Genomic DNA, 21,859 nt, shown 5'->3' with positions numbered 1-21,859 from the left:
GGTGACAGCTAAGCCAACTGGGTCCCGATAACTCCTTACGGAAGCAGATGCCGAAAGACTCCAAAGACATGCCTTTTCTTTTTTATTTTTTAATTGAAATGAAAATGGAAACATCTCCGAGTAATTTCAAAATTCAAACCTCTCTCTTCTCTGGTTCTCCCCCTATAAATACAATCCAAACCTTACACCGCTCTGCGCATTAGGTTTCAGAAGGAGGCGTCTTGATAAACGCCTTCGTTTCTTTCATTGTATCTCCTCTGTTCCTTGCTCTTTCATTTAACTCCTTTGCGCTAGGAAGATGAGAGAGTGCATCTCAATTCACATTGGTCAGGCCGGTATCCAGGTCGGAAATGCCTGCTGGGAGCTTTACTGCCTCGAACACGGAATTGGGGTGAGTACCGTGTCATTTTCTCCCTCTATGCTCCTAAATGACTGTACCTAGGTCTTATATTCATGGCTGTTCGCTTTTCTCGCTGGATCTGAATTTTGTCGGATTTATCTTGAAATTATCGTCCAGTTATTGTCTGGAATTGTTTGAAACGCTGAGTCAACAGATCTGTGAATTTCAGGTCTCTACCGTTTCGTTCTTGCTTAGATCTGAGTTTTATCATTTTCGTTCTGGCTAATGCACGGGTTGCGCCGAATTTGTTTTGAGCTCTCAGTTTCTTGAACCTTAAATCCGTTTTTTATTCATTTCCGTACTGTCTTTTTCCTTCTATTTTCAAGATAAATGATAACCAAACACCATTAAGCTTATCACATATGTTGATTTCATTATGCGATTGTTCTTTAATGGTTTCTATTCTGTTAGCGGCTAATGTTGTTTCCTTAAATTCGAATGCCCCTGCTTACGAAAACTTTTTCGATAGCCTGATGGCCAGATGCCTGGTGACAAGACCGTTGGCGGTGGTGATGATGCTTTCAACACCTTCTTTAGCGAGACTGGTGCTGGAAAGCATGTGCCTCGAGCTGTTTTCGTAGATCTTGAGCCTACTGTCATTGATGAGGTGAGAACTGGGACTTACCGCCAGCTCTTCCATCCTGAGCAGTTAATCAGTGGCAAAGAGGATGCTGCCAACAACTTTGCCCGTGGTCATTACACCAGTAAGTTTTTATGTTAACGGTTGTATTTATTTCTTTATTTTTATTTTCACGCATTCACATATTAACATCTTACTCGTATGTTAACTGTATCCTCTCAGTTGGGAAAGAGATCGTTGATCTATGTTTGGATCGCATCAGAAAGCTTGCTGACAACTGCACTGGTCTGCAAGGATTCTTGGTTTTCAATGCAGTAGGTGGAGGCACTGGTTCTGGGCTTGGTTCGCTTCTCTTGGAGAGGCTCTCTGTTGATTATGGAAAGAAATCAAAGCTTGGGTTTACAGTCTACCCGTCACCTCAGGTGTCTACTTCTGTCGTTGAGCCCTACAACAGTGTTCTCTCTACCCATTCTCTCTTGGAACACACTGATGTGGCTGTACTCTTGGACAATGAGGCTATTTATGATATCTGTAGGCGCTCACTGGACATTGAACGTCCCACCTACACAAATCTCAACCGTCTTGTGTCTCAGGTATATTTCTCCGGATTTAAATTTAAATTAGCTAAAATACAATTAGTTGATTATTTCCTGGGATACGAATTAGTTTTGGACATTGTGGATGTGACTGAGTCCCAGACCATTTCCTCATTAACTGTTCTTCTTGTCTGTTCAGGTCATTTCCTCATTAACTGCCTCCTTAAGGTTTGATGGTGCCTTAAATGTTGATGTGACTGAGTTCCAGACCAATTTGGTCCCATATCCTAGGATCCACTTTATGCTTTCCTCTTATGCACCAGTCATCTCTGCTGAGAAGGCTTATCATGAGCAACTCTCAGTTGCTGAAATCACCAACAGCGCATTTGAGCCTTCATCTATGATGGCCAAATGTGATCCTCGCCATGGCAAGTACATGGCATGTTGTCTGATGTACAGGGGCGATGTTGTGCCCAAGGATGTGAATGCTGCGGTTGCCACCATCAAGACAAAGAGGACCATACAGTTTGTTGACTGGTGCCCTACTGGGTTCAAGTGTGGTATTAACTACCAACCGCCGACTGTTGTCCCTGGCGGTGACCTTGCCAAAGTTCAGAGGGCAGTTTGTATGATTTCAAACTCGACCAGTGTTGCCGAGGTGTTCTCTCGCATTGACCACAAGTTTGATCTTATGTATGCTAAGCGAGCATTTGTCCACTGGTATGTGGGTGAGGGTATGGAAGAAGGAGAATTTTCTGAAGCCCGTGAAGATCTTGCGGCTCTTGAGAAGGATTACGAGGAAGTTGGTGCAGAGTCAGCTGAAGGTGAGGATGATGAGGGAGATGAATACTAGAATCTTTTTAGATTCTTGTCCTTGTTTTTATCGCCTGTGTTTTTTTTAGTATCTCCTATTGTGTGAATGTGACTTCCTTACTGATGTTAAATTTTATTTTGAACTCTGAATCCTGTGTTGTAAGTGGAATTTGATCGAAGCTCTCAATCGTTGTTGTTATTTGCATTTTTTGGGTATTAGCTATCAGCGATACGTGTTGCTTGTTCACTTGGGGGGTATTTGGTATAATCGTTGGAGGTGTTTGATATTTTTTAAGTACTAGTTTGAGTTATAAATATAAGAGTAATTTTAATAAATTAAAAAAAAAAGTTTAGTTTATTATTTATAATAAATAATTATTATTTTTTAAAAATATTTTTATTAAAATTATTACTAAAAATTATATAAAATAAAATAAAATAAAATATTATTTTATATTTAAAATAAAAATAAAAATTAAATAAGATTTTATATAAAAATCGAAGGTAGTATTCTTATGTTAATTTGAGACAAATTTTCTCATATAATATTTTATACTAGTGTATCATTAAATCACTTCTACCCAAACATTTCTTAAATTCCGTTCTCAAATCCCAATGCATCCTTGAGCATGTGATTATTTCTCGTACCGGAAAACGTCGGCGAATTAATTGTGGTATCATTGGTCTGGCGTTGAAAAAATTTCAACAGTCTATGGCTTTCCATTTAGATAAGCAATCCGGGCTTTAGTTCCCATGGATTTTTAATTTTTTATGTGATAATAAATAATCACCTTAAAAATTTATTCATATCTGAAAGTTGGTGAAGTTAGTACATCAAAGAACTCCAAGCGTCAGATCACATTCGGTAATAATTGTGTTTTGCCAGAGCCACATTCAGTAATAATTGATTTATGTATTTTTTTTTTCCATAAAACATAAGTAAATACTATTAGGTATTAAATATAAACATCTCTTTTAATAAAAATTTAAACTTTAAATTTTCATATATTAGCCGTTCTATTAGACTCAATCTTATTAATTGATTTATGTAATGAAATTTAAAACAGTTGTGCCTCGTTATCCAGGAGGCTGCGTTACGATTTTGATTGGGGACGGCAAAGAATTCTTTTTTTTTCCCACCTTCAAGCTAACGAAGTATTGAGAGCAGCATAAATACGTCCTATTTTCTAACTCATCGTAGGGAGAAATACTTACGCCATGTTTGGCTCAACAAAAAAAAAACAGAGAGAGGAGGGATTTTAATAAAAAGAAAAGAAAGATCTCGTTATCTTGTACACTTTCTTGAGTAATGAATTTTTCCTTTCTTAAAAAAAAAAAAAAAGAAAGGAAAGAGAAAGGAGGAGAGATATAAAAGGAAGGAGAATGGAGGAATTTTAATAATCCTTTGTTTAAATTGATCAAAGAGGAAGGAAGGGGTGGCATTTTGACATCAGAGGGGAAGGAACGGAAGCTATTCAAAAATTAATTATTTTACTCTTATAAAGTTTAAATAATTTTTTTATTTCTTTATTTTGTTAGTATGTATGAAGCAATTTATCAACTTGAAAAAAAAAAATACTAGGTTGTGCTTTTTCTGCAAGCACAGCTCAGTGAGAGGGAAAAAAATATTGAAATCAGATTTTTTTCAACCATGTTATTCGTTGATTCTATTGGATTCCAAAGAAAAAAAAATATTTTTACCATTTTTATCTTTTATTTCCTTATTTTTTAAATTTCTAACTATAAAAGATTAAAAGATGCTTATTATCTAGCTTAAGTTAATATTGTTCTATATTGACTTTTTTTTAAATATTATAATTCTTCATCGTTTTTTTTTGTCCCAATGATTTTTATCATTTCATACCTTTTTTTTAGCAAAATTTTAAGTAGTTTGATTTTTCTAGTTCAATTGTTGAATACAAGAGAAGAATGAAGCTGAGTTAATCAGAGTTATTAAAATTGTAAGATTGAAAAAGAAGTATAAAATGAAAGGGCCAAAAGATAAAAGAGAAATTATATTATTTTACTAAGACTAGTTATAAAATTAAATATTTTTTTTCTTATCTCTCCTATGAAAAACCTCACTTTTAAAAGGAAGGCCAAAAAAGAAGAGAGAAGTAATGAGAGCCCCTCTCCTCCTTAAAAGTTATTCAAGTCAAGAGAGTGGAGGGGTTTAAGGAGGGGAGGGGAGGAGAGTAGCTCCCTTCTCTCTATTAAAAAATGTTACAGCGAAATGAGGGGAGGGGACTCACTTTCCTCCTCTCCTTTCTGAAAACTTCATACTAAACAAAGTGTTAGTGTCTGGCCGGAAAAAAAAAAAAAACGTAGTGTTATTCAGCTTAATCCGTAGTTAATATTTTATTTTTGGCGATATAGGAACTAGGAATGAGTTTGGAGGTTCTGTTTCTATATTCCTATTACAGTTCTGATTCATTAAATTTCATTCGAATGGTTTACTTTTTTAAAAAAAATGTACCAATTGTTAACTTAAAGATCAAGTTATTGAAACCAAACCAAAAAATGCAATTATGTTTATTTTTTTAAATAATTTTATTAATAATAAATCCTAATTAAGCCATTCTTTTTTTTTTGAATAAATAATCTATGGTATTAATAAAATAGATGAATAATAAAATATAATATTTTTATTTATGCTTTTCAACGTAGCATAAGATAAGCACTTTTTTTTTACTTTCATTTAAAAAAATAAAATAAAATTATTGTTTTTAAACTACAAAATGTAATAATTCAACCTGTTTTCGGAAAATTGAAATTGAACTTGTTATACTATAGAAAATGCCATAACAACGAACGAATTTAAAATGAATTTACATTGTTTTGTAAATCATAAAACCATTAATTTAAATTTCAATATTTCTATTCTTCGCTTTTACATTCCCGTCAAACAATTTTGTCGACCATACACGACATAGCGAATCTCCCGCGCATGACTGCTTCTTTTATTTGACCTCGCGTGCTCATGCTATGAATACAGCTATTCCGAAGCAAACACGTCGTAAGTCAGTTTTTACAGTTATTTTGCTTATTAAGAAGAAACACAACATCAACTGTGATGTAACCGACAAAGTCTCATACTTTGAGAGAGTGTCACAGATAAGATCAACTTTCTGTTAGTGCTCTGGAAGAAAGTGCCACGGAGAAGGCCACCTTTTTGGTAGGGAAAGAAGAATATAGCCTTCATGCCTCAACCCAGGCTTACCCGAAATTCCAGTATCAGAAACCAAGTAGAGGATGTCCTCAATGGTCACCGCAATGAACTCGTTTCTTTATTCTCCAGGTTCTCCTCTGTTATCCTTTATTTCTTTATTCTTGATCGAGCCCACTCTATTATCCTTTCTGCTTTTCTTCATACTTGATCCCTTGGTTCAACAAGGCCTGCAAAAGAGAATCAGTATTTAATTTACTCCGATGAGACTTTCAATTCGACATGATGTAAAATTGGAGAAATTATATTACCCTTTCCTTCTTGAAATATAATCGAGGGCAATGGTGCTCATTGTCCACGTATTTCGTATTCCTGAAATTGCTGTTAGGGTATGTTTGGCTCAATGAGAAGAAGGGGAGGGGAGGGATTTTAATGGAAGGAAGGGGAGGGGAGGGGAGTGGAAGGATTTTAATATTATCTTGTTTGGATTTATAAAAAAAGAGGGGAGGGGAGGGAAAAAACATTTTAATATGGATAATTTTGCTCTTATTTTATTTAAGGTGTGGGCATAATGGTCACAACATGACAAAATATAGACATAATGGTTACAACATGACAAAATATGGGCATAATGGTCATAATATGACAAAATATTGCCCTTTCCCTCCAAATCCTCCCAATTTTGGAGGGGAGGTTAGGGAGGGGAGGGGAGGGGAAATTTTAAAAAATTTTCCCTCCCCTCCTAAAATTTGTGTGTTGCCAAACAAGGAAAAGTGATTAAAACCCCTCCCCTCCCCTCCCCTCCCTCCCAAATCCCTCATACCAAACACACCCTTAAGCTTAAGTTCATGCCTAGGGAGATGAGAATGATACGGGAAAACTCGGATGCTGATTTTGTCAATCCGCAATGGGCGAGTCACAACTACGCTTTTTTTTTTTTTTTTTTCCGGGTTGAAGAAGAGCTAGTAGTTTATGGTGATTTCAAATTTATTTATTGTTGTCGACTTACGTTTAAAGGTATCTGGGACAAGGGAAAGGGATCTTGCAACCCCATAATTTGATTGATGAGCTCGAAAACATTATCAGAGAAGATCAAGCATCGCAGGAGCTAAAAGATAGCCAGTTTTGTGAAATCCTCAAGTCCGCTCAGGTAAATTAACCTATTAACATGTCACGTAAATTCTTATTAACTTTTTTAACGTGGCAAAGAGCAAGTCAAACTTAAATGTGTGACACTATTTGTGTGACAGGATGCAATAGTTTCGCCTCCTTTTGTGGCAATAGCAGTTCGCCCAAGACCTGGTGTTTGGGAATATGTCCGTGTCAATGTTTTTGAACTCAGCGTGGAACAACTGACTGTTTCAGAGTATCTTCGCTTCAAGGAAGAACTGGTAGATGAAAGGTATGGAATCCATTGATTTACTACTTCCTGATATTTCCTGACTGTGAATTATGTAATTAATGATTGATAGCTTCTTCTTTTTTTTGGATGCCAATTATTAGGATTAATAACCACATTGTATTGGAGCTTGATTTTGAGCCCTTCAATGAAACATTTCCTCGTCCAACCCGCTCTTCATCAATTGGCAATGGCGTCCAGTTCCTCAATCGTCACCTTTCTTCAATTATGTTTCACAACAGAGATTCTATGGAGCCACTTCTTAATTTCCTCCGAGCTCACACGTATAAAGGACATGTTAGTTTACTTCCTCTGTTCTGCACAACTTACCTTTGTTCAAGTGGTTATACTGAGCATGTTAGTTTAATTTATCCCGTGATAATATGCTGCAGGCGCTTATGTTAAACGACCGTATACAAAGCATTGCCAAACTTCAGTCAGCTTTGTCCAAGGCTGAAGATTATCTTTCTAAGTTTGCTGCTGATACACACTATTCTGAGTTTGAATATGTGTAAGCCTACCTTTTGTTCCTGCATTTACTTATCTACCCTACGTTGCTTAATGTTGAGCCTACATGCAGTTTGATGTTTTTATTTCTGAGTGTTTCTTCTGTGTCCAGATTACAAGGAATGGGTTTTGAGAGAGGTTGGGGTGATACTTCTAAACGAGTATCGGAGATGATGCATCTGCTCTCTGACATTCTTCAAGCACCTGATCCTTCTACACTAGAGACTTTTCTAGGAAGAGTGCCTATGGTGTTTAATGTTGTTATATTATCTCCTCATGGCTACTTTGGGCAAGCCAATGTCTTGGGTTTGCCTGACACGGGTGGCCAGGTATATACTTACATGTCCCGTAACTGCATAACATGCGATATTTGTAAATTTTGTTCATTGCAAACATGCGATATTTGTAAATTTTGTTCATTGCTCCCTCTTTACCTTTTAACTTGTTAGTCATTTTTCATATTTTGAATCGCATTCTCACATTAGTTAGAGTTATTTATCATGTAAGAGCACCACCCACTGTAAAAAATTTTAATCTGCAGGTTGTTTATATTCTGGATCAAGTGCGTGCTCTTGAGAATGAGATGCTTCTTAGAATCAAGAAACAAGGACTGGATGTCACTCCTAGAATTCTAATTGTGAGTGTATTTTCTGGGGTCAAATTTTTTAATTTTGAAGGCCCTTGTAATTGAAGCTACAATTCTCTGCATTTCTTAACAGGTTACCAGATTGATACCTGATGCAAAAGGCACGACGTGCAACCAGCGGCTAGAAAGAGTTTGTGGTACTGAGCATACTCATATTTTGCGAGTCCCCTTTAGGTCAGAGAATGGAATTCTCCGGAAATGGATCTCAAGGTTTGATGTTTGGCCATATCTGGAGACTTTTGCACAGGTAAATGTCTTGTAATATGTATGTAATGAATGCTTCCGTGACTATGAACCAATTTTTAGGTACTAATGCCTTTCAAACTTTTGTTCATACATGGAAATGAGTTTTGGCATCGGATAATTTAATCTAACCTGTCCTTAATGTCTTATGTTGATGGTCATGTGTGTCTCAGGATGTTGCCAGTGAAATTGTTGCTGAGTTACAGGGACATCCTGATTTCATCATTGGAAATTACAGTGATGGGAACCTCGTTGCCTCTCTACTAGCTTATAAGATGGGAGTTACTCAGGTACCTTGTCATTCTTAATATGCTGTCTGATATGCTCTATTCAAAGTGCAGAATTCAATTTTATCATCTTCTGAGAATGTGACTCACTGGTTTTAAATGTCGGTATTTTTAGTGCACGATTGCACATGCGCTAGAGAAGACAAAATATCCAGATTCCGCTATATATTGGAAAAATTTCGAGGACAAGTATCATTTTTCATGTCAATTCACTGCGGACTTGATAGCCATGAATAATGCTGACTTTATCATCACCAGTACATACCAAGAGATTGCAGGAACGTAAGTATCATTATTGTCATGAAGTGTTGACTTGTCCAACACTTAATCCTTTATGAATTTCTCGTTGTTATTTTTTACATTCAACCATTTGTCCTTTTCAATGTTTTTCCTTTCTTGCCCTTGCAGTCTCCTGCCTATTTATATGTTAGGATGAAAGCACGAGTTAAGTGATCTTTTAAAAAAAAAAAAAATTGGCTTCAGTTTGTGAAACCTTGCTTGCCAATGTGGCATTATATGATCAAGCATCCTTTCGCCAGCTATCTTTTTCTTTTTGATTGGCATTCTATTATGAGTTCTGTTTAAATTGTGATTTCTAGTTGTGCACCTATGCTAATGCAACTCAGGACACTTTGTTGACCTGTGAGCTTTCTTTCAGGAAGAACACTGTCGGCCAGTATGAGAGCCACACTGCATTTACCCTTCCGGGACTCTATAGGGTCGTCCATGGCATTGATGTTTTTGATCCTAAGTTCAATATCGTTTCCCCTGGAGCAGATATGAGCATATATTTCCCCTACTCTGATAAGCAGAATAGACTTACAGCCCTACACGGTTCCATTGAAAAAATGTTATATGATCCTGAGAATACTGATGAATGCATGTAAGTGATCTATTTCTTTCTCACAAAACTAGCATGTGCTTTTGCTGGTTCACTGGGTTACAATCATCACTTTACCCTTCATCATATGGGATCCATGTCAATTGCCAAGTACGATTGCCTCGATTTACCTTCTTCTAGTTTATAAGTTTGGTTTGCTTTTGATGTTTGTGGCAGCGGTGCTCTGAAAGATCGGGCAAAGCCTATACTTTTTTCCATGGCAAGGCTAGATCGAGTGAAAAACATGACTGGCTTGGTGGAGGCCTTTGGCAAGAACAGCAAATTGAGGGAACTGGTGAACCTCGTCGTGGTAGCTGGCTTCATTGATATAACGAAATCCAGCGACAGAGAAGAAATTGCAGAAATCCAGAAGATGCATGAGCTAATCAAACAATATAAATTAGATGGTGATTTCCGATGGATTGCTGCCCAAACAAATAGAGCGCGTAACGGTGAGCTATATCGCTATGTGGCAGACACAAGAGGTGCCTTCGTTCAGGTACTATATAAATGCCAATGTCTCTTGGCTGATTGATTGACCCTGTGGACGTGAATGTAAACTAGTGTTTCTCTCTTGCTCCAGCCTGCTTTCTATGAAGCCTTTGGACTTACAGTTGTGGAGTCCATGACTTGCGGGCTTCCCACTTTCGCTACTTGCCACGGCGGTCCTGCTGAGATTATCGAGCATGGCATCTCAGGATTCCATATTGATCCTTACCACCCTGACCAAGCTACCGAGTTGCTGGTTGATTTCTTCCAACGATGCAAGGACGACCCAAGCCATTGGAATAAAATATCCGATGGTGGACTTCAAAGAATCTATGCAAGGCAAGTAAAATTTTATTTTATTAAAACTGGTAGGCAAATTTTGGCACTACACACTACTTATTACAAGTGAAATGCATATGTAGGTATACGTGGAAGATCTATTCTGAAAGGCTGATGACCTTGGCTGGAGTTTATAGTTTCTGGAAGTATGTCTCCAAGCTAGAGAGGCGAGAGACTCGAAGATATCTGGAGATGTTCTACATTCTCAAGTTTCGCGATCTGGTGAGTGATCATTTGAAATGAAAGTTGGTTGGAATGATTTTGTGATCTCCGTCTTTTTGCAGGCAAGTTCTGTTCCCATGGCAAAGGATGATGCTAATTAACGAGGTGAAGAGGTCGGCCGCTAGCTACAGAAAACAATGGCCTTGTGAACTGGCGTCGCTTAAAATTTGATCATCTCAAATGCGGAGCATTGCTTCTTCAAATTCTTTTTCGGTTGAGTTGGCCCAATAACATCCTGCCAACTTTTTTCAGCCAAATTAGAAGATGACTTCAAAATTTTGAATATTTAAAATGAAATTATTGGAAATTATTACTAGTATCTTTTTGATGAATTATTGTTATTGCTGTTGTTTCTTCTTTCTCAAACCAGTCTCAATATCATAACAAAATAGAAAAGTAAAGAGTAAAGCAAGTACTGTAGATTAATTAAATTAAGAAAAGGAGAAGATTTATGATTTTTCCGTTAGCCGTTAAAGGGCAAAAAAAGCAGATAGGGTGGGAATTGGGATGGGAGGAATAGCTTAGGGGTCCACCTTCCTACGGCTGACACGTCTGACACAAGCCATAGGGTTCAGCGGTTGAAGCAGCTTTTTGACCGTATCAACACTTCCTCACACATGCCCCTCCAAGGATCTCCTTTCGTCATTTCAACCATTCAAGTCAAATCATTCGTTTCCTCATTCCAATGACACTGCCCTTCTCTTTCTTTGCCGCCATTCCCAATCAATTATGATGTTCATTCCAACTCCCTAGGAATTTCAAGAGCCATGTGCCAACCAGACTAACTGGTAGGGGCTCAACTCTTTGATTATTGATCCTCGCGCAGCCGGCAATACATACACTACGCGACCAAGTTTGGCTCTCGTAATTGGATAAAGAGCAAGTTAGAACCTCTCTGTTTCTAGCGTATTAAAAAAAAAAAAAACCTCCTTGTTTCTCTGCTTCATAAAAATTTTATAGTTTTTTACTATTTTGAAAAGAAGTCATAGAAAAACGCCAATGGGTCACGGGTGGACGAGCGTACAAGGATTGGCAAAGACGAGGAAAGATAAGAGCTTAACATAAAAGAGCTTCGAGGTTCGGGGGCTGTGCCATAAATTATACTTGGACCCTCTTAACCTCGAGCTTTTCCAAGGAATACAAGGCAAACAAACATAGCGGTGATAGTAAATGGATAAAACTGGTCATTAAAACTGGGGATTCTGCTCCCTCTACATTAGAGCTGGCCGAATGAGTGAGCCAGATAAGCCAGGGCACCTACAAGTGGAGCGTTCGTGTAAGTGTCTGGTTCTGATTGCGCATAATCGGACCGTTCATCCGGGAACCTGTCGCGCAAGTCTGGCCCACCAACCACAGCGCCCACTAATATGTTGGGTTGGGGCTGTGTGAATCCAGGGCGCTGAAGCCTGCGGAGCATTGGATCTTGGCAGGGTGCACTGAGATGGACGGTAGAGATGAGCCCCTGTGGTGGATCCTTCGCGGGTAATTTGGGCCGTACCCCACCATGTACGACATCTTCAAGGGATTATCTCCCAGCAAGTAATCCACCTAAGTAACCGACCATCCAGTCAATGTAGAACTAACAACAGTAAAAACTACCAACAGATTTACAATGAATGAGGTTTGACTTTCCACCTGCTTCTTGGCCATACTGCGAAGAGTCTTTGGAGTAACAGTGGTTCCTCCACATGTGACAGACATCTGGGCAGAGGTCAAGTATTTGGCGTAGGCTAAGAGCAGGAAGGAAGTGGACGTCACATACTGCATGTTGCTATCACTCATCTTGAACAGAAGCCCGCCTGCTTAGTTTCTCAAAACTAGCCGTTACACTTTGGACCACTAACACACTGGACATTTGAGAGTACTTTGCGACAGATCAAGAACGAATAATGGTCTCACCTGGGGTATACTGGGAAGAAGAGAAAGAGGTCCCAGGAATGATGGAACATATGAAATTGTCCGCATGAAATTTGTAGTCATGTAGCGACTGTGCTTTTCGAACAAGGAATTCCTGAAGCCCAAAGCACAAAACATGAGTTTAAAACCATAGCCAATGCTGGCTCTTTTCTTGGAAAAGACAACATAGTACAGAAGAAATTTGATTACAATTGGACCTTGGAAAGAAGGATCCTTGCTCCGACGTGCTTGTTATCCCACCCAAACATGTTATCAGACTCTGCGGCACCAAGGATGGGTCCATTCACTTGAATGTAGTTTAGGTACATGGGCTTCCGAGTAGCCTTGTGCAGCCAAGCCGCCCCCCATAACAGCTCATCCTGCCATATTTCCAACACGGCCTTTGCTTTGAGTTAACTTTCCACTATAACAACTCAAATGGAAAAATGGAACAACCGAAACCCTACCTGATAACCAGAGTAAGAGCAATAGAAAGGGCATACAATGGGTTTCAGCCCATCACTGTAGGATCCCCTGTATTTATCAGCAAACTCAAACACCTACGTCAACAAGCAGATAAAACGTCAACTTTTTCACAAGGGAAACCACAAACATGTTCAAGGAGTGGTTTTACTTTCGATTTAAGTTTCTACATACCCTTGTAGCCCTAGTGAGTAGAGCTTTGGAGTAGGCGGGATCACTCTTTCTAAAAACCAGAGAAGCGGCTGCTAGAGCGGCTGCAGTTTCAGCCGCCACTTCTGAACCAGGGTTGTTCTTGTCTATCTTGTACACATTTCTCGGGGTATCCATGTCCTCCGGTCTCTCCCAACAAGCGTGATCACTCCTAGCATCTCCCACCTGCAAACTCAAACCAATCATTTTCAGTACGTATGAGGATACTAGAACCATGACACATGACTCAAACTGTGATAAAGATGGGTTAACACAAGAAAACTCACTAACCTGAACGTAAATGACGTCCGGATGTTGAGTAGCTTTGAGCAGATAATCCGTAGCCCAACGAATCGCTTCTCTAGCATTCTGCAATTCACCTTTCATGAGCCCACCAAACTCAATAACACTCCAGGAAAGCATAGTGGTTGTGAATGCCATGGGAAAACCAAACTTGACATTGTCCCCTGCATCGTAGTACCCTCCCACTAAATCAACCTGCATTGTTGGTTTACACCCAAATAAGCGAAAACACTAAGAGCTGAAGCAATAAGAAAGAGGGCCTGGGGATATACATGCATTGCAGAGCCATCTGAGAGGGCGGAGTCGCCCCTCCATGTCATCCTCTGGTTGGGAGGCAGTTTGCCGGACCTCTGTCCTTCAAAGAAGAGGATGGATTTGGAGAGGGCATCTCTGTAATTGTGAGAGGCAAAGCGACGATGGTGGCTGTGGGGAGGCAAGGCGTGAGAAGCAGAAAAAAGGGAGACGAGGAAGAAGAAGAGGAAGAAAGTCATTGTTGGACAGTCCAAACAGCGACTGGTACTCTGCCACCTCCTCCATTTATAAGGCAAAAGCTGCATATCAGGCTACAGACTCTGCGACGTCTTGTTTTGTTAAATCAATAATTATGTCCACATCCTGATGCCTCACGCAGGGGTTTGGCTAATTAATCTACTTTCTTTTGTGTGTTTGGATGTGTGCTTGCAGCTTGCTGCCTTGTTTTTCCACGCAAAACACTGTTATATACTTATATATTGATTCATTAGCCACTCAGGGCAAAGTTGTCAGATGGCCAGTTCTATGTAAAGCCTTTCCTTCGTTAGAAAATTCATTAAAAAGAACTTTCACTTTCTTCGTTTGGCCTAAATGGCAATGCAGAAGAAAGGGAGCACTCTTAATATCTTGGTAGTCGGCTTTTAAAAGAAAATAAATTTTGATCCAATATATTACAACTAATATCATTCTTTCTTCCCCAGTCACTGAAAGCTACTACAATTCAATTAACTTCTAGTCTTCATATTTAGGAATTCAATCCGAAACTTTTAATGGCGTGAACATGGGACGATATTGCTCCTGAAAGGGAAAATAATTTCTAGACTAATCTATAAGATGCCCTTGAAAAGTGAAAACCATCCATCACGATTAACAATTATAGTTGGAGTATGTTGTGGGCACAGTAATAGGTAAATAATAATACAGAGAGCAAAATGTGTCACCCGATAAGATGAGCTAATGAAGTTTGGAGTGTCTCGGAACCATGAAAGGAAAGCATTCCTTTTAATCAGGTCCCGTACGTTGTCACACTCACGGGCACAGTCCCCATTCTCGCTTCTGCTCTGCGACACTTTTGCACCCCATGGTAAATACTACGAACTATTAAGAAAAAGAACTAATTGACTAATTTTAAAAAAATAAAAAAAAATTAAGTTAATTATTTATAATAAATAGATGTTGTTTTTTTAAAATATTCTTACTAAACAAGTGTATTAGTTAGAATTATCATTGTTACAAGGATTACCTTGAAAAAAATACATAAATATAAAAAACAAAGTGGATTGGAGTCTTATATTTAGAATCAAAATAAAATTTAAATAAGGTTTTATATTAAGGATTGGAGATAGCATATACATATGTGAAAACGAGAAAAAAAAAATGGGGGAAAAGGTCTTTTTATCTGAAAACACATACACGCGAGTTTGGTCCCTCACGGACATCATAGCACAAGTTATGACTTACGAATATGGGGTTGTTTACTGTAAATCTAAATTATCCAGGTTAAATTTGGATGACTGAGGCATGATTTCATTTTTTCCTTATAACTTTAATATCTTTAGTTTATTAGATAAAAATGATCTTGTCTACTGTTGATGCGTGAAAGGTAAATATTTTTTCATTTTAAATTTTAAAAACCAAGAAATTAGAAATATATTGTCTAAACTAAATCTAGACAAATCAAATCTCGTTCTTGTGATGCATGTTTATCCCTGTAATGAGAAACTGGAGAAAAAAAAAGGAGTACTTATTACTGTAACTTTTATTATTAAGAGGGTGTTTGGAGGGCCTCAAAAGTATTTTAAAAAAATATTTTCATATAAACCGAAACAAAACTCTTCTCACATATTTATCTTATACATTATAAAATCAATTCTAAAAAGCTGATCCAAAAAAAAAACAAAGAAGCAAGGGCTGGACATATTAAAATGTACACCATGATATGAAAAAGAAATGGTAAAGGTTTATGATTTCTGTTTATAAATGGGATTAGTTTAACATGAAGGGGGTGGTTTGGGCAAATGCTCCAAGCTCTGGAGAAGTAGAACGAGAAAACAGGTTGCCCATAATGAATTGAACACACTCATCATCAGTCTGCGGAACGAAGGAAGGAACATGTGTTGTGATTAAAAGACTGTCGGAGAAATTAAAGTTGGAGATTCCTGAAGGCCCATACCCTCCAATGGATAAGCAAGCTGTCCCCACTTTTCTCTTCTGAATGCTGCTGATTGAGGCGCCATTTATTCCCGTCTTCCATTTCTCTCTTCTGTCTTTTTCCTGCTCCTTCCCCGCTATCGCATTCCTTTCCCCCCATCCCATCACACAGATTTTGATAGTTGAGGATAAATCACATCTTTCATATGTTGAATTCTGACCCCAATCTATATACGAGGGTCGTTAACTTAAAAATCTTATTCTGTTCTATTCAAAATTACAGCACATGGCGAGAAGGGAAAACGTTCCATAGCTTAAGCTAAATTTCAACGTAACATATTATCCGACGGATTATTAAACACGTAAAAAGAGTCCACTAAGCTTCATTGGGACGAGGAGAACAACTTTAAACCCAAATTATGGAAGTACTACTGTGTATTGCTCATGCAACACAGCATATTATGTGGTTGAGCTGCTTCGTGTGAAATTACAGAAAAAGGGTGCGGGCCGGGGAAGGGGAAGAATTGGCTTCACATGTTTTCCGGTGCGGCAGATCGGTGAACAGATAAAGAGCAACAAGTAGGACCCGATGCGCGATAGCAGGAGATGAGAAGTCGAGGAATAATGGTGTGAGATAACACGATGAAATTTGTCTTGTGGGAAGATCCCAGGAATGATTCAAGTACCCAAACATGGCCATGTTTCATGCTCATCTTCAATTGTGCATTTCAAATCATTATCAGCACTCCTCTTCTCTTGCTGTTCATTGTCACGTCCTCTTTATATATCCCCGTGTTCTACGGATCATGGCTACGCACCCATCACTCGCTTCATGTATCATGATGATGATTTAATTATTTAAATTTGAGGTAACTCAGAAGAGCCTCGCCCTCAATAATTTATTTGAGATGGGCCCTTCTCATTAGAATTAACAATGCAATTATTGTATTGAAGAACATGACTTGTTTTCTTTATTCTTGTTGGGGGGGGGGGGGGGGAATAGCTCATAAATCATAAGAATGGCGATGAAAGTAAATAGTACTAAATAGGAAGCTATCCGAAGCATGAGGAGGTGCAATGTCAGGAGGCGAGACCAGGGAAGAAGGGAATGCCGGTGGAGTTCAACCATTCGGGGCCTTGAATGAACTGGGCAACAGTGAACTGGGAAGCCTCTGTGGAGGAATTGATCACCCTGTAACCTTTCCAGTTCACTCTCCCTGTCGTATTGGAACCTGGACCCCTGTTCCTGTACTCCCCATAATACAGCGTGTCCAATGCAAACGACCCGTTCCATTCCAACCATCCCGCAGGATCAATCAAATCCTCCATGAAACATTCTGAGTACACCGTCCTCGAGTACAGCTTCCAAGGCCTCCCCAGGTACGTCTTGAACGATGACTTCACCGGGATTAAGTCCGACGCGGCCGCCACCTTGGAGTTGATTATGGAAATGCCTGTGTTCTGGTTAGGGTCCTCTCTCCCTTGAGCCGTGAACAGGTTCTTCTGATTGTCGTTGGGCTTGCGAGCGTACAGGTTACAGTTCTGGAGCACGGCGGCGGCGTTGCCGAAGATGAAGTCGACGGTGCCGTAGATGTCGCATTCACGGTAGAACTGACGGAGGGAATGGACGTAGAGGGTGTCTTGGTAGCCGACGAAGCTGCATCGGTAGAAGGCGGAGAGGTCGGCGCCGTTCCTGAGGGCCACCGCCTGGTGCTTGCTGGGCCCCGCCGAGTTCTCTATGGTGATCCCTTTCGCTATGAATCCGTCTCCAACCACCGCTGATAAAAGCAACAAACCCCACCACCGTTATCAGATCAGCGTCATCATACTTATTAATTAGTACTCGTCGACTTTCCACAAATGACAGTGGCCTGAGTGAGTACTGACTTCCAAGACCACGACAAAGAAAGCGCGGGAAAAAGGAAAGGGAAAATGGGCCGCATTTAATGGGCGTCAGAACTCAGAAGGAGATGGGTTATGCAAGGGGGCCCAGTTGTTTGGCCCATCTGAACACAACCGACACGATCTACTCTACTACGGCTGTATCATGGGAACGTATTTCCCAGTATTTTTTGTCCTTCAGAATTATAGTATGGTGTCGGCGATTCCCCAAAAAAAAAAAAAAAAAGCATAAGCAAAGGGAAAACGGTTCGTTTCTTTATCATTGAGGTGCTTCAGCGTGCATGTGGGGTTTCTCCTTTTTATAGTGATGAGCAACAACCAGTGATTTATAAGTTCAGGCTTCTTTTCCAATATACTCATGCCCCTAGGAATATGCGTATTCGTAAGTATTACTTGCCCTAAGATTCTCTTTTGGGTACGCCAGGATTGGAGGCATAATTACAAAAAAAATCACAATATGTTTAGACGGAAAAAGGGGGGGGGGGACTTGAATCATTTCGTAAGAAACCATACAGACAACGCAGCCATCGTGATCGCGGTTCCATCGACTCCAAAAATCACAATGGTATGTGTATCTATTTTGCTCTTCTTGATATGTTTACGCATAATATACCCCCTCTCTAGTTTTTATTTAAATTTAGCCATACGATATGCGTAACTTCTTTCGTTTTATCTGAAGTTCCACTTTTACTTATTAATTCCATTTATTGAAATTTATTCATTTAACTTCCATAAATCGCCCATTTCTTTTGACACTACCAGATTATTGAAAATAAAAGCTATTAGAATTGACTCACGAAAGAACGATCGGCAAGGATTTTCTTACCAAATGCTTTGTCTCGACTCTCGACCATGATCAGCAAAGCAAATTTTCTAGTAGTATTAAAATTGAAAAATCGAGCTGAAATGTAATCGAATTAAATGGAAACATATAAAAATAAATGTCAAATTAAAATTCGAAGGAAAGTTAAGATGTAGAAGATAAGCTTAAAGAAAAGAGCCATGCCTTAAATATATTCTATAAAATTAAGCGACTGAAATGCATATACTATACCGTAATTAAAAAACTTAATTTTGCACACATATAAGTTGCATAATTTCTGTCTAGAATTTCCCCAAATAAGCCTAATTAGTAGTATAGTAGTAATAACTGGTTTTAGCAAAGCAATCTCGAAAAGGATGGTCCGGTATGGGGAGGATAAGGTTGGTTTCTCCTCTCTCTCGTGACACCCAACTGCGCACTGACCAATAACACGCATGATGTATTCACGAGCCCCTAAAGATAGCGGCAAATCCTCGAAAATCTCACAAGCTAAGACTCATGTCCTTCTAAGATTTAAAACCAACTTGCGTGCCATATTCTCACAGGAAAATATTACTTAAGATGATGGCTCTCAGAAGAATCTATCTGCAATTATGCAATAATTGTCGTTGCTTTTTTGTCAGCATTCGCTTCCCCATATGATTAATCGGTTTTCTACTCAAATCATGAGCCCAGAATCATCAGTCATATCTAGACAGACAATAATTAATTAAAAGTGTTTTTTAAAATATTTTTCAGCAAAATATGTTAGACTCCTTTACATGTTTATTTCGTATATTATAAAAATATTTTTAAAACTATGATTTTGTTTTCCTCGAAACACTCTTTAATCTAGATTTAATGCTGGATTCATTGCCCCAAACGGAAGCTTAGTTAGTTGCTACACTAAGCATTGAAATCATATTTACGCTTGTGGGTTCACTTCTAAAGGGGTGTTTGGGAAACCCAAAACCATGGTTTCAGAAGTACTTTTCCGCAAAACGAGGTAATCTCCTTCACATATTTACTTCGCAATCCGTAAAAGCACTTCTGAAACCATGGTTTGGTTTCTATCCAAACATCCCCTAAACAAATATCTTCGCGGTTTTCGATAAGGCATTATTCATCGACAAACCCTGTGCAGCCCGTGTCCGTAGCGTACATGGGCTTTTTATACGGATGTCTGATCCGTCTGAAACGTCTTCTTTCTTGTTTTATTTACGAATGTTTACCGAAATATAATTACCTAATACGAATCACTTCCCATGTACTGTCTTTTCCACAAGATTCGTTAAGGAACAGTAAAAATCTCTATAAAAAATGTGTCTTGTTTCGAGTTGCAAAGGCTGATGACAAAATAGTGTTATTAAAATATAGTAAGCAAGGAAGGTGATTGGAAGCGCACCTACAGTAGCGGATTGAAAGGTGGTCCACCCATCTACCACATTTCTACTGGCTTTCACTACCGTCTTTCCAATCCCATCTCCAACGAACATCAGATTGGTCTTCTTCTTGATCACATCCACATTCTCGAAGTAAGCCCCAGCTTTTATGTGGATCACAAACCTACAGCACCACATTGATTTATATAACAGTAATAAGACAATACTGAAGCCCACAAAATTTAATGGAAGTTGCAGCATCGCCACGTGAGAGACGTAAATACACATGTAATTGGACAAGGGTGTTTAGATATGTGCCTGGTTTTGGTGGAGTTGGGGGCCGCAGCTACTGCTTCCCCAATAGTGGTGAAATTGCCGGAGCCATCTTTGGCCACCACCAGATCGAACTTGGTTTCATTAACAGCAGCTTGAAGAAGCTTTCTGTCTTTGGAGGTGAGCCATGACGGGAAGCCATGCTTCATTTTGCCGTCCTCCGGGAATGCCTCCGACGGAGACTGTTTCTTCACCCCCTTCTGCACGTTCTTGAGCATAGCCAAAGAGTTACTAACATGGTGGCAAATCCGATACAAGCTGTCCTGGATGAAGCGTTTCACGTGTCCATTGGGGTCGCCGTCGGCAAAGCCGTAGAGGCAAGTGTAAACATTGGTCATTGCGCCGCTCAGCAGAGTCAGCGAGTGGTGGTAGCACTTGGAATCAATCTGTGTCTGTGACAGATCCGCCACGCTGGTTTTGAACTCCTCCTCGGTGTGATCAAACAGCTGGAGGCAATCATCGAGGGCTCTCTGTTGAAGCGGGTTTAGATTTCTGAGCTTTCTTCTCAGACCAGTACAGTTAGAGGACGAGGATCTGACCTCGTACATGGTGTGGTTGACGAGGGAGCAGATGCGTTGGGGAACAGATTTAGAGGCAAGATCAGGGAATGAAGCGAGGGTGGAGACACAAAGGTCAGGATAGAGTGTTCCTTGGCAGGTGGAGTGAGCCGCTTGAAGGTGTTCCTGAGAATGTGGCCGCATTGCTTCCTGTGATTCTGTTGCCTTCACAAGGAGCAAGAGTAGAGAAAGGAGGGTAACAAGGGCCAGTGAGACTGTTGTTCTCTTGAGGTGGTGCATGGTGGACATGGAAAATGCAGCCAACGGAGAGAAGATGAGTGTGTGAGAATAGGGGGGAGGTGCGGAATGCCGTGGATATAAATAGGGGCTCTTCACAGTTAAATTTATGCTCCATACCGTTAACTAAAGCAGTAAAGTGTTCTACTTGGATTTGCACAAAGTTCGAAATAAATCACGCTGACGTAGGGACTTGCTATATTAATCAATCAGGTGCGGGGGGAGTCCACCGACATTCATCACAACTGTGTACGTTATGTGGTACTTGGCTCAGGTAAAGATTTATAGTAATTTCTTCTGTTACCGTCGTCCTTAGGCCTCGTTATTTCTTGTAAGCTCTTAGCTGGGAGTTGTTATGGAAGATTAATAAGATGTGTGCTTTTACTTTTAAACATGTAAACATGTGTAGATCCGGGCAAGCTATTATTGCTTCTGCTTTTATGAGTGAGACACAACAACTAAAGCCTTCTGTCTCGTGTGGGCAGAGCGTGGGAAAAGATACTTCTGCTCCTTCTTTCTTTATTCCATGCTACCAAGAGAAAATTGAAGCCTGCAATCAATGAATAAAGAAAGTCATGAACTATAGAAACATCTGATATTAGATTCAAAACTAATTATCATAATCTCCGACAGCAACATGGTTTGTGAACATAAAAGTCTCTCAAATCCTGCATAGCAAAATGTCCATAATGGAGACCATGATTGGAAGGTGCTGAAGAAAATCTGTATCTACATCAGTACTCACAAAACTAAACAAGTAATTGTCAGCGGTCTGTTGAGAAGTGGCAAGAGTGAAGGAAGGAGGATCAACGTTAACTGATAAATAAATTGAACTTGGAATTTGGCTAAAATTAAACAAGGCAAA

General features: G+C 39.4%; 3 protein-coding genes and 1 pseudogene across 3 annotated transcripts; 2 read left to right on the top strand and 2 right to left on the bottom strand.

Moving 5' to 3' along the window:
• Window positions 1-273: 273 nt before the first annotated feature.
• On the top strand, window positions 274-2,537 carry LOC114750471 (tubulin alpha chain). The gene is made up of 4 exons (XM_028939069.1): window positions 274-391; window positions 870-1,104; window positions 1,203-1,573; window positions 1,716-2,537. Exons 1-4 carry the CDS (start codon window positions 299-301, stop codon window positions 2,367-2,369), a joined length of 1,353 nt encoding a protein of 450 aa, XP_028794902.1. The 5' UTR covers window positions 274-298; the 3' UTR covers window positions 2,370-2,537.
• A 2,955-nt stretch (window positions 2,538-5,492) lies between these two features.
• LOC114750472 (sucrose synthase 2-like) lies at window positions 5,493-10,834 on the top strand. The gene is made up of 15 exons (XM_028939070.1): window positions 5,493-5,627; window positions 6,513-6,645; window positions 6,746-6,897; window positions 6,999-7,191; window positions 7,287-7,405; window positions 7,514-7,730; window positions 7,943-8,038; window positions 8,121-8,294; window positions 8,464-8,580; window positions 8,693-8,859; window positions 9,236-9,460; window positions 9,635-9,956; window positions 10,041-10,285; window positions 10,369-10,507; window positions 10,570-10,834. Exons 1-15 carry the CDS (start codon window positions 5,530-5,532, stop codon window positions 10,606-10,608), a joined length of 2,436 nt encoding a protein of 811 aa, XP_028794903.1. The 5' UTR covers window positions 5,493-5,529; the 3' UTR covers window positions 10,609-10,834.
• A 710-nt stretch (window positions 10,835-11,544) lies between these two features.
• Window positions 11,545-13,991, bottom strand: LOC114750470 (endoglucanase 1-like; annotated as a pseudogene).
• A 2,769-nt stretch (window positions 13,992-16,760) lies between these two features.
• Window positions 16,761-21,166, bottom strand: LOC114750469 (pectinesterase). The gene is made up of 3 exons (XM_028939068.1): window positions 20,186-21,166; window positions 19,891-20,051; window positions 16,761-17,559 (listed from the first exon to the last, which is right to left on the bottom strand). The coding sequence occupies exons 1-3, from the start codon at window positions 21,004-21,006 to the stop codon at window positions 16,862-16,864; spliced, it is 1,680 nt and encodes a 559-aa protein (XP_028794901.1). The 5' UTR covers window positions 21,007-21,166; the 3' UTR covers window positions 16,761-16,861.
• Between the last annotated feature and the right edge of the window lie 693 nt (window positions 21,167-21,859).

Source organism: Neltuma alba, unplaced genomic scaffold (genome assembly GCF_004799145.2).
Source record: "Neltuma alba isolate B1F8T4 unplaced genomic scaffold, ASM479914v2 tig00006470_pilon, whole genome shotgun sequence".
NCBI classification, from domain to species: Eukaryota; Viridiplantae; Streptophyta; class Magnoliopsida; order Fabales; family Fabaceae; genus Neltuma; species Neltuma alba.
Note: the sequence above shows the minus strand (reverse complement) of the source record. Positions and strands in the feature narration are given on the sequence as shown.

What these genes read in the sequence shown, in the direction of transcription:
- LOC114750471 (XM_028939069.1), top strand. Translation starts at nt 299, where the DNA reads ATGAGAGAGTGCATCTCAATTCACATTGGTCAGGCCGGTATCCAGGTC. An exon ending in GCCTCGAACACGGAATTGGG is followed by an intron (nt 392 to 869) that starts GTGAGTACCGTG and finishes CTTTTTCGATAG; the next exon opens with CCTGATGGCCAGATGCCTGG. An exon ending in TCAACCGTCTTGTGTCTCAG is followed by an intron (nt 1,574 to 1,715) that starts GTATATTTCTCC and finishes TTGTCTGTTCAG; the next exon opens with GTCATTTCCTCATTAACTGC.
- LOC114750469 (XM_028939068.1), bottom strand. Translation starts at nt 21,006, where the DNA reads ATGTCCACCATGCACCACCTCAAGAGAACAACAGTCTCACTGGCCCTT. An exon ending in CCCAACTCCACCAAAACCAG is followed by an intron (nt 20,052 to 20,185) that starts GCACATATCTAA and finishes GTGGTGCTGTAG; the next exon opens with GTTTGTGATCCACATAAAAG. An exon ending in CTTTCAATCCGCTACTGTAG is followed by an intron (nt 17,560 to 19,890) that starts GTGCGCTTCCAA and finishes TGCTTTTATCAG; the next exon opens with CGGTGGTTGGAGACGGATTC.
- LOC114750472 (XM_028939070.1), top strand. Translation starts at nt 5,530, where the DNA reads ATGCCTCAACCCAGGCTTACCCGAAATTCCAGTATCAGAAACCAAGTA. An exon ending in TACCAAGAGATTGCAGGAAC is followed by an intron (nt 8,860 to 9,235) that starts GTAAGTATCATT and finishes GCTTTCTTTCAG; the next exon opens with GAAGAACACTGTCGGCCAGT. An exon ending in TTCTCAAGTTTCGCGATCTG is followed by an intron (nt 10,508 to 10,569) that starts GTGAGTGATCAT and finishes GTCTTTTTGCAG; the next exon opens with GCAAGTTCTGTTCCCATGGC.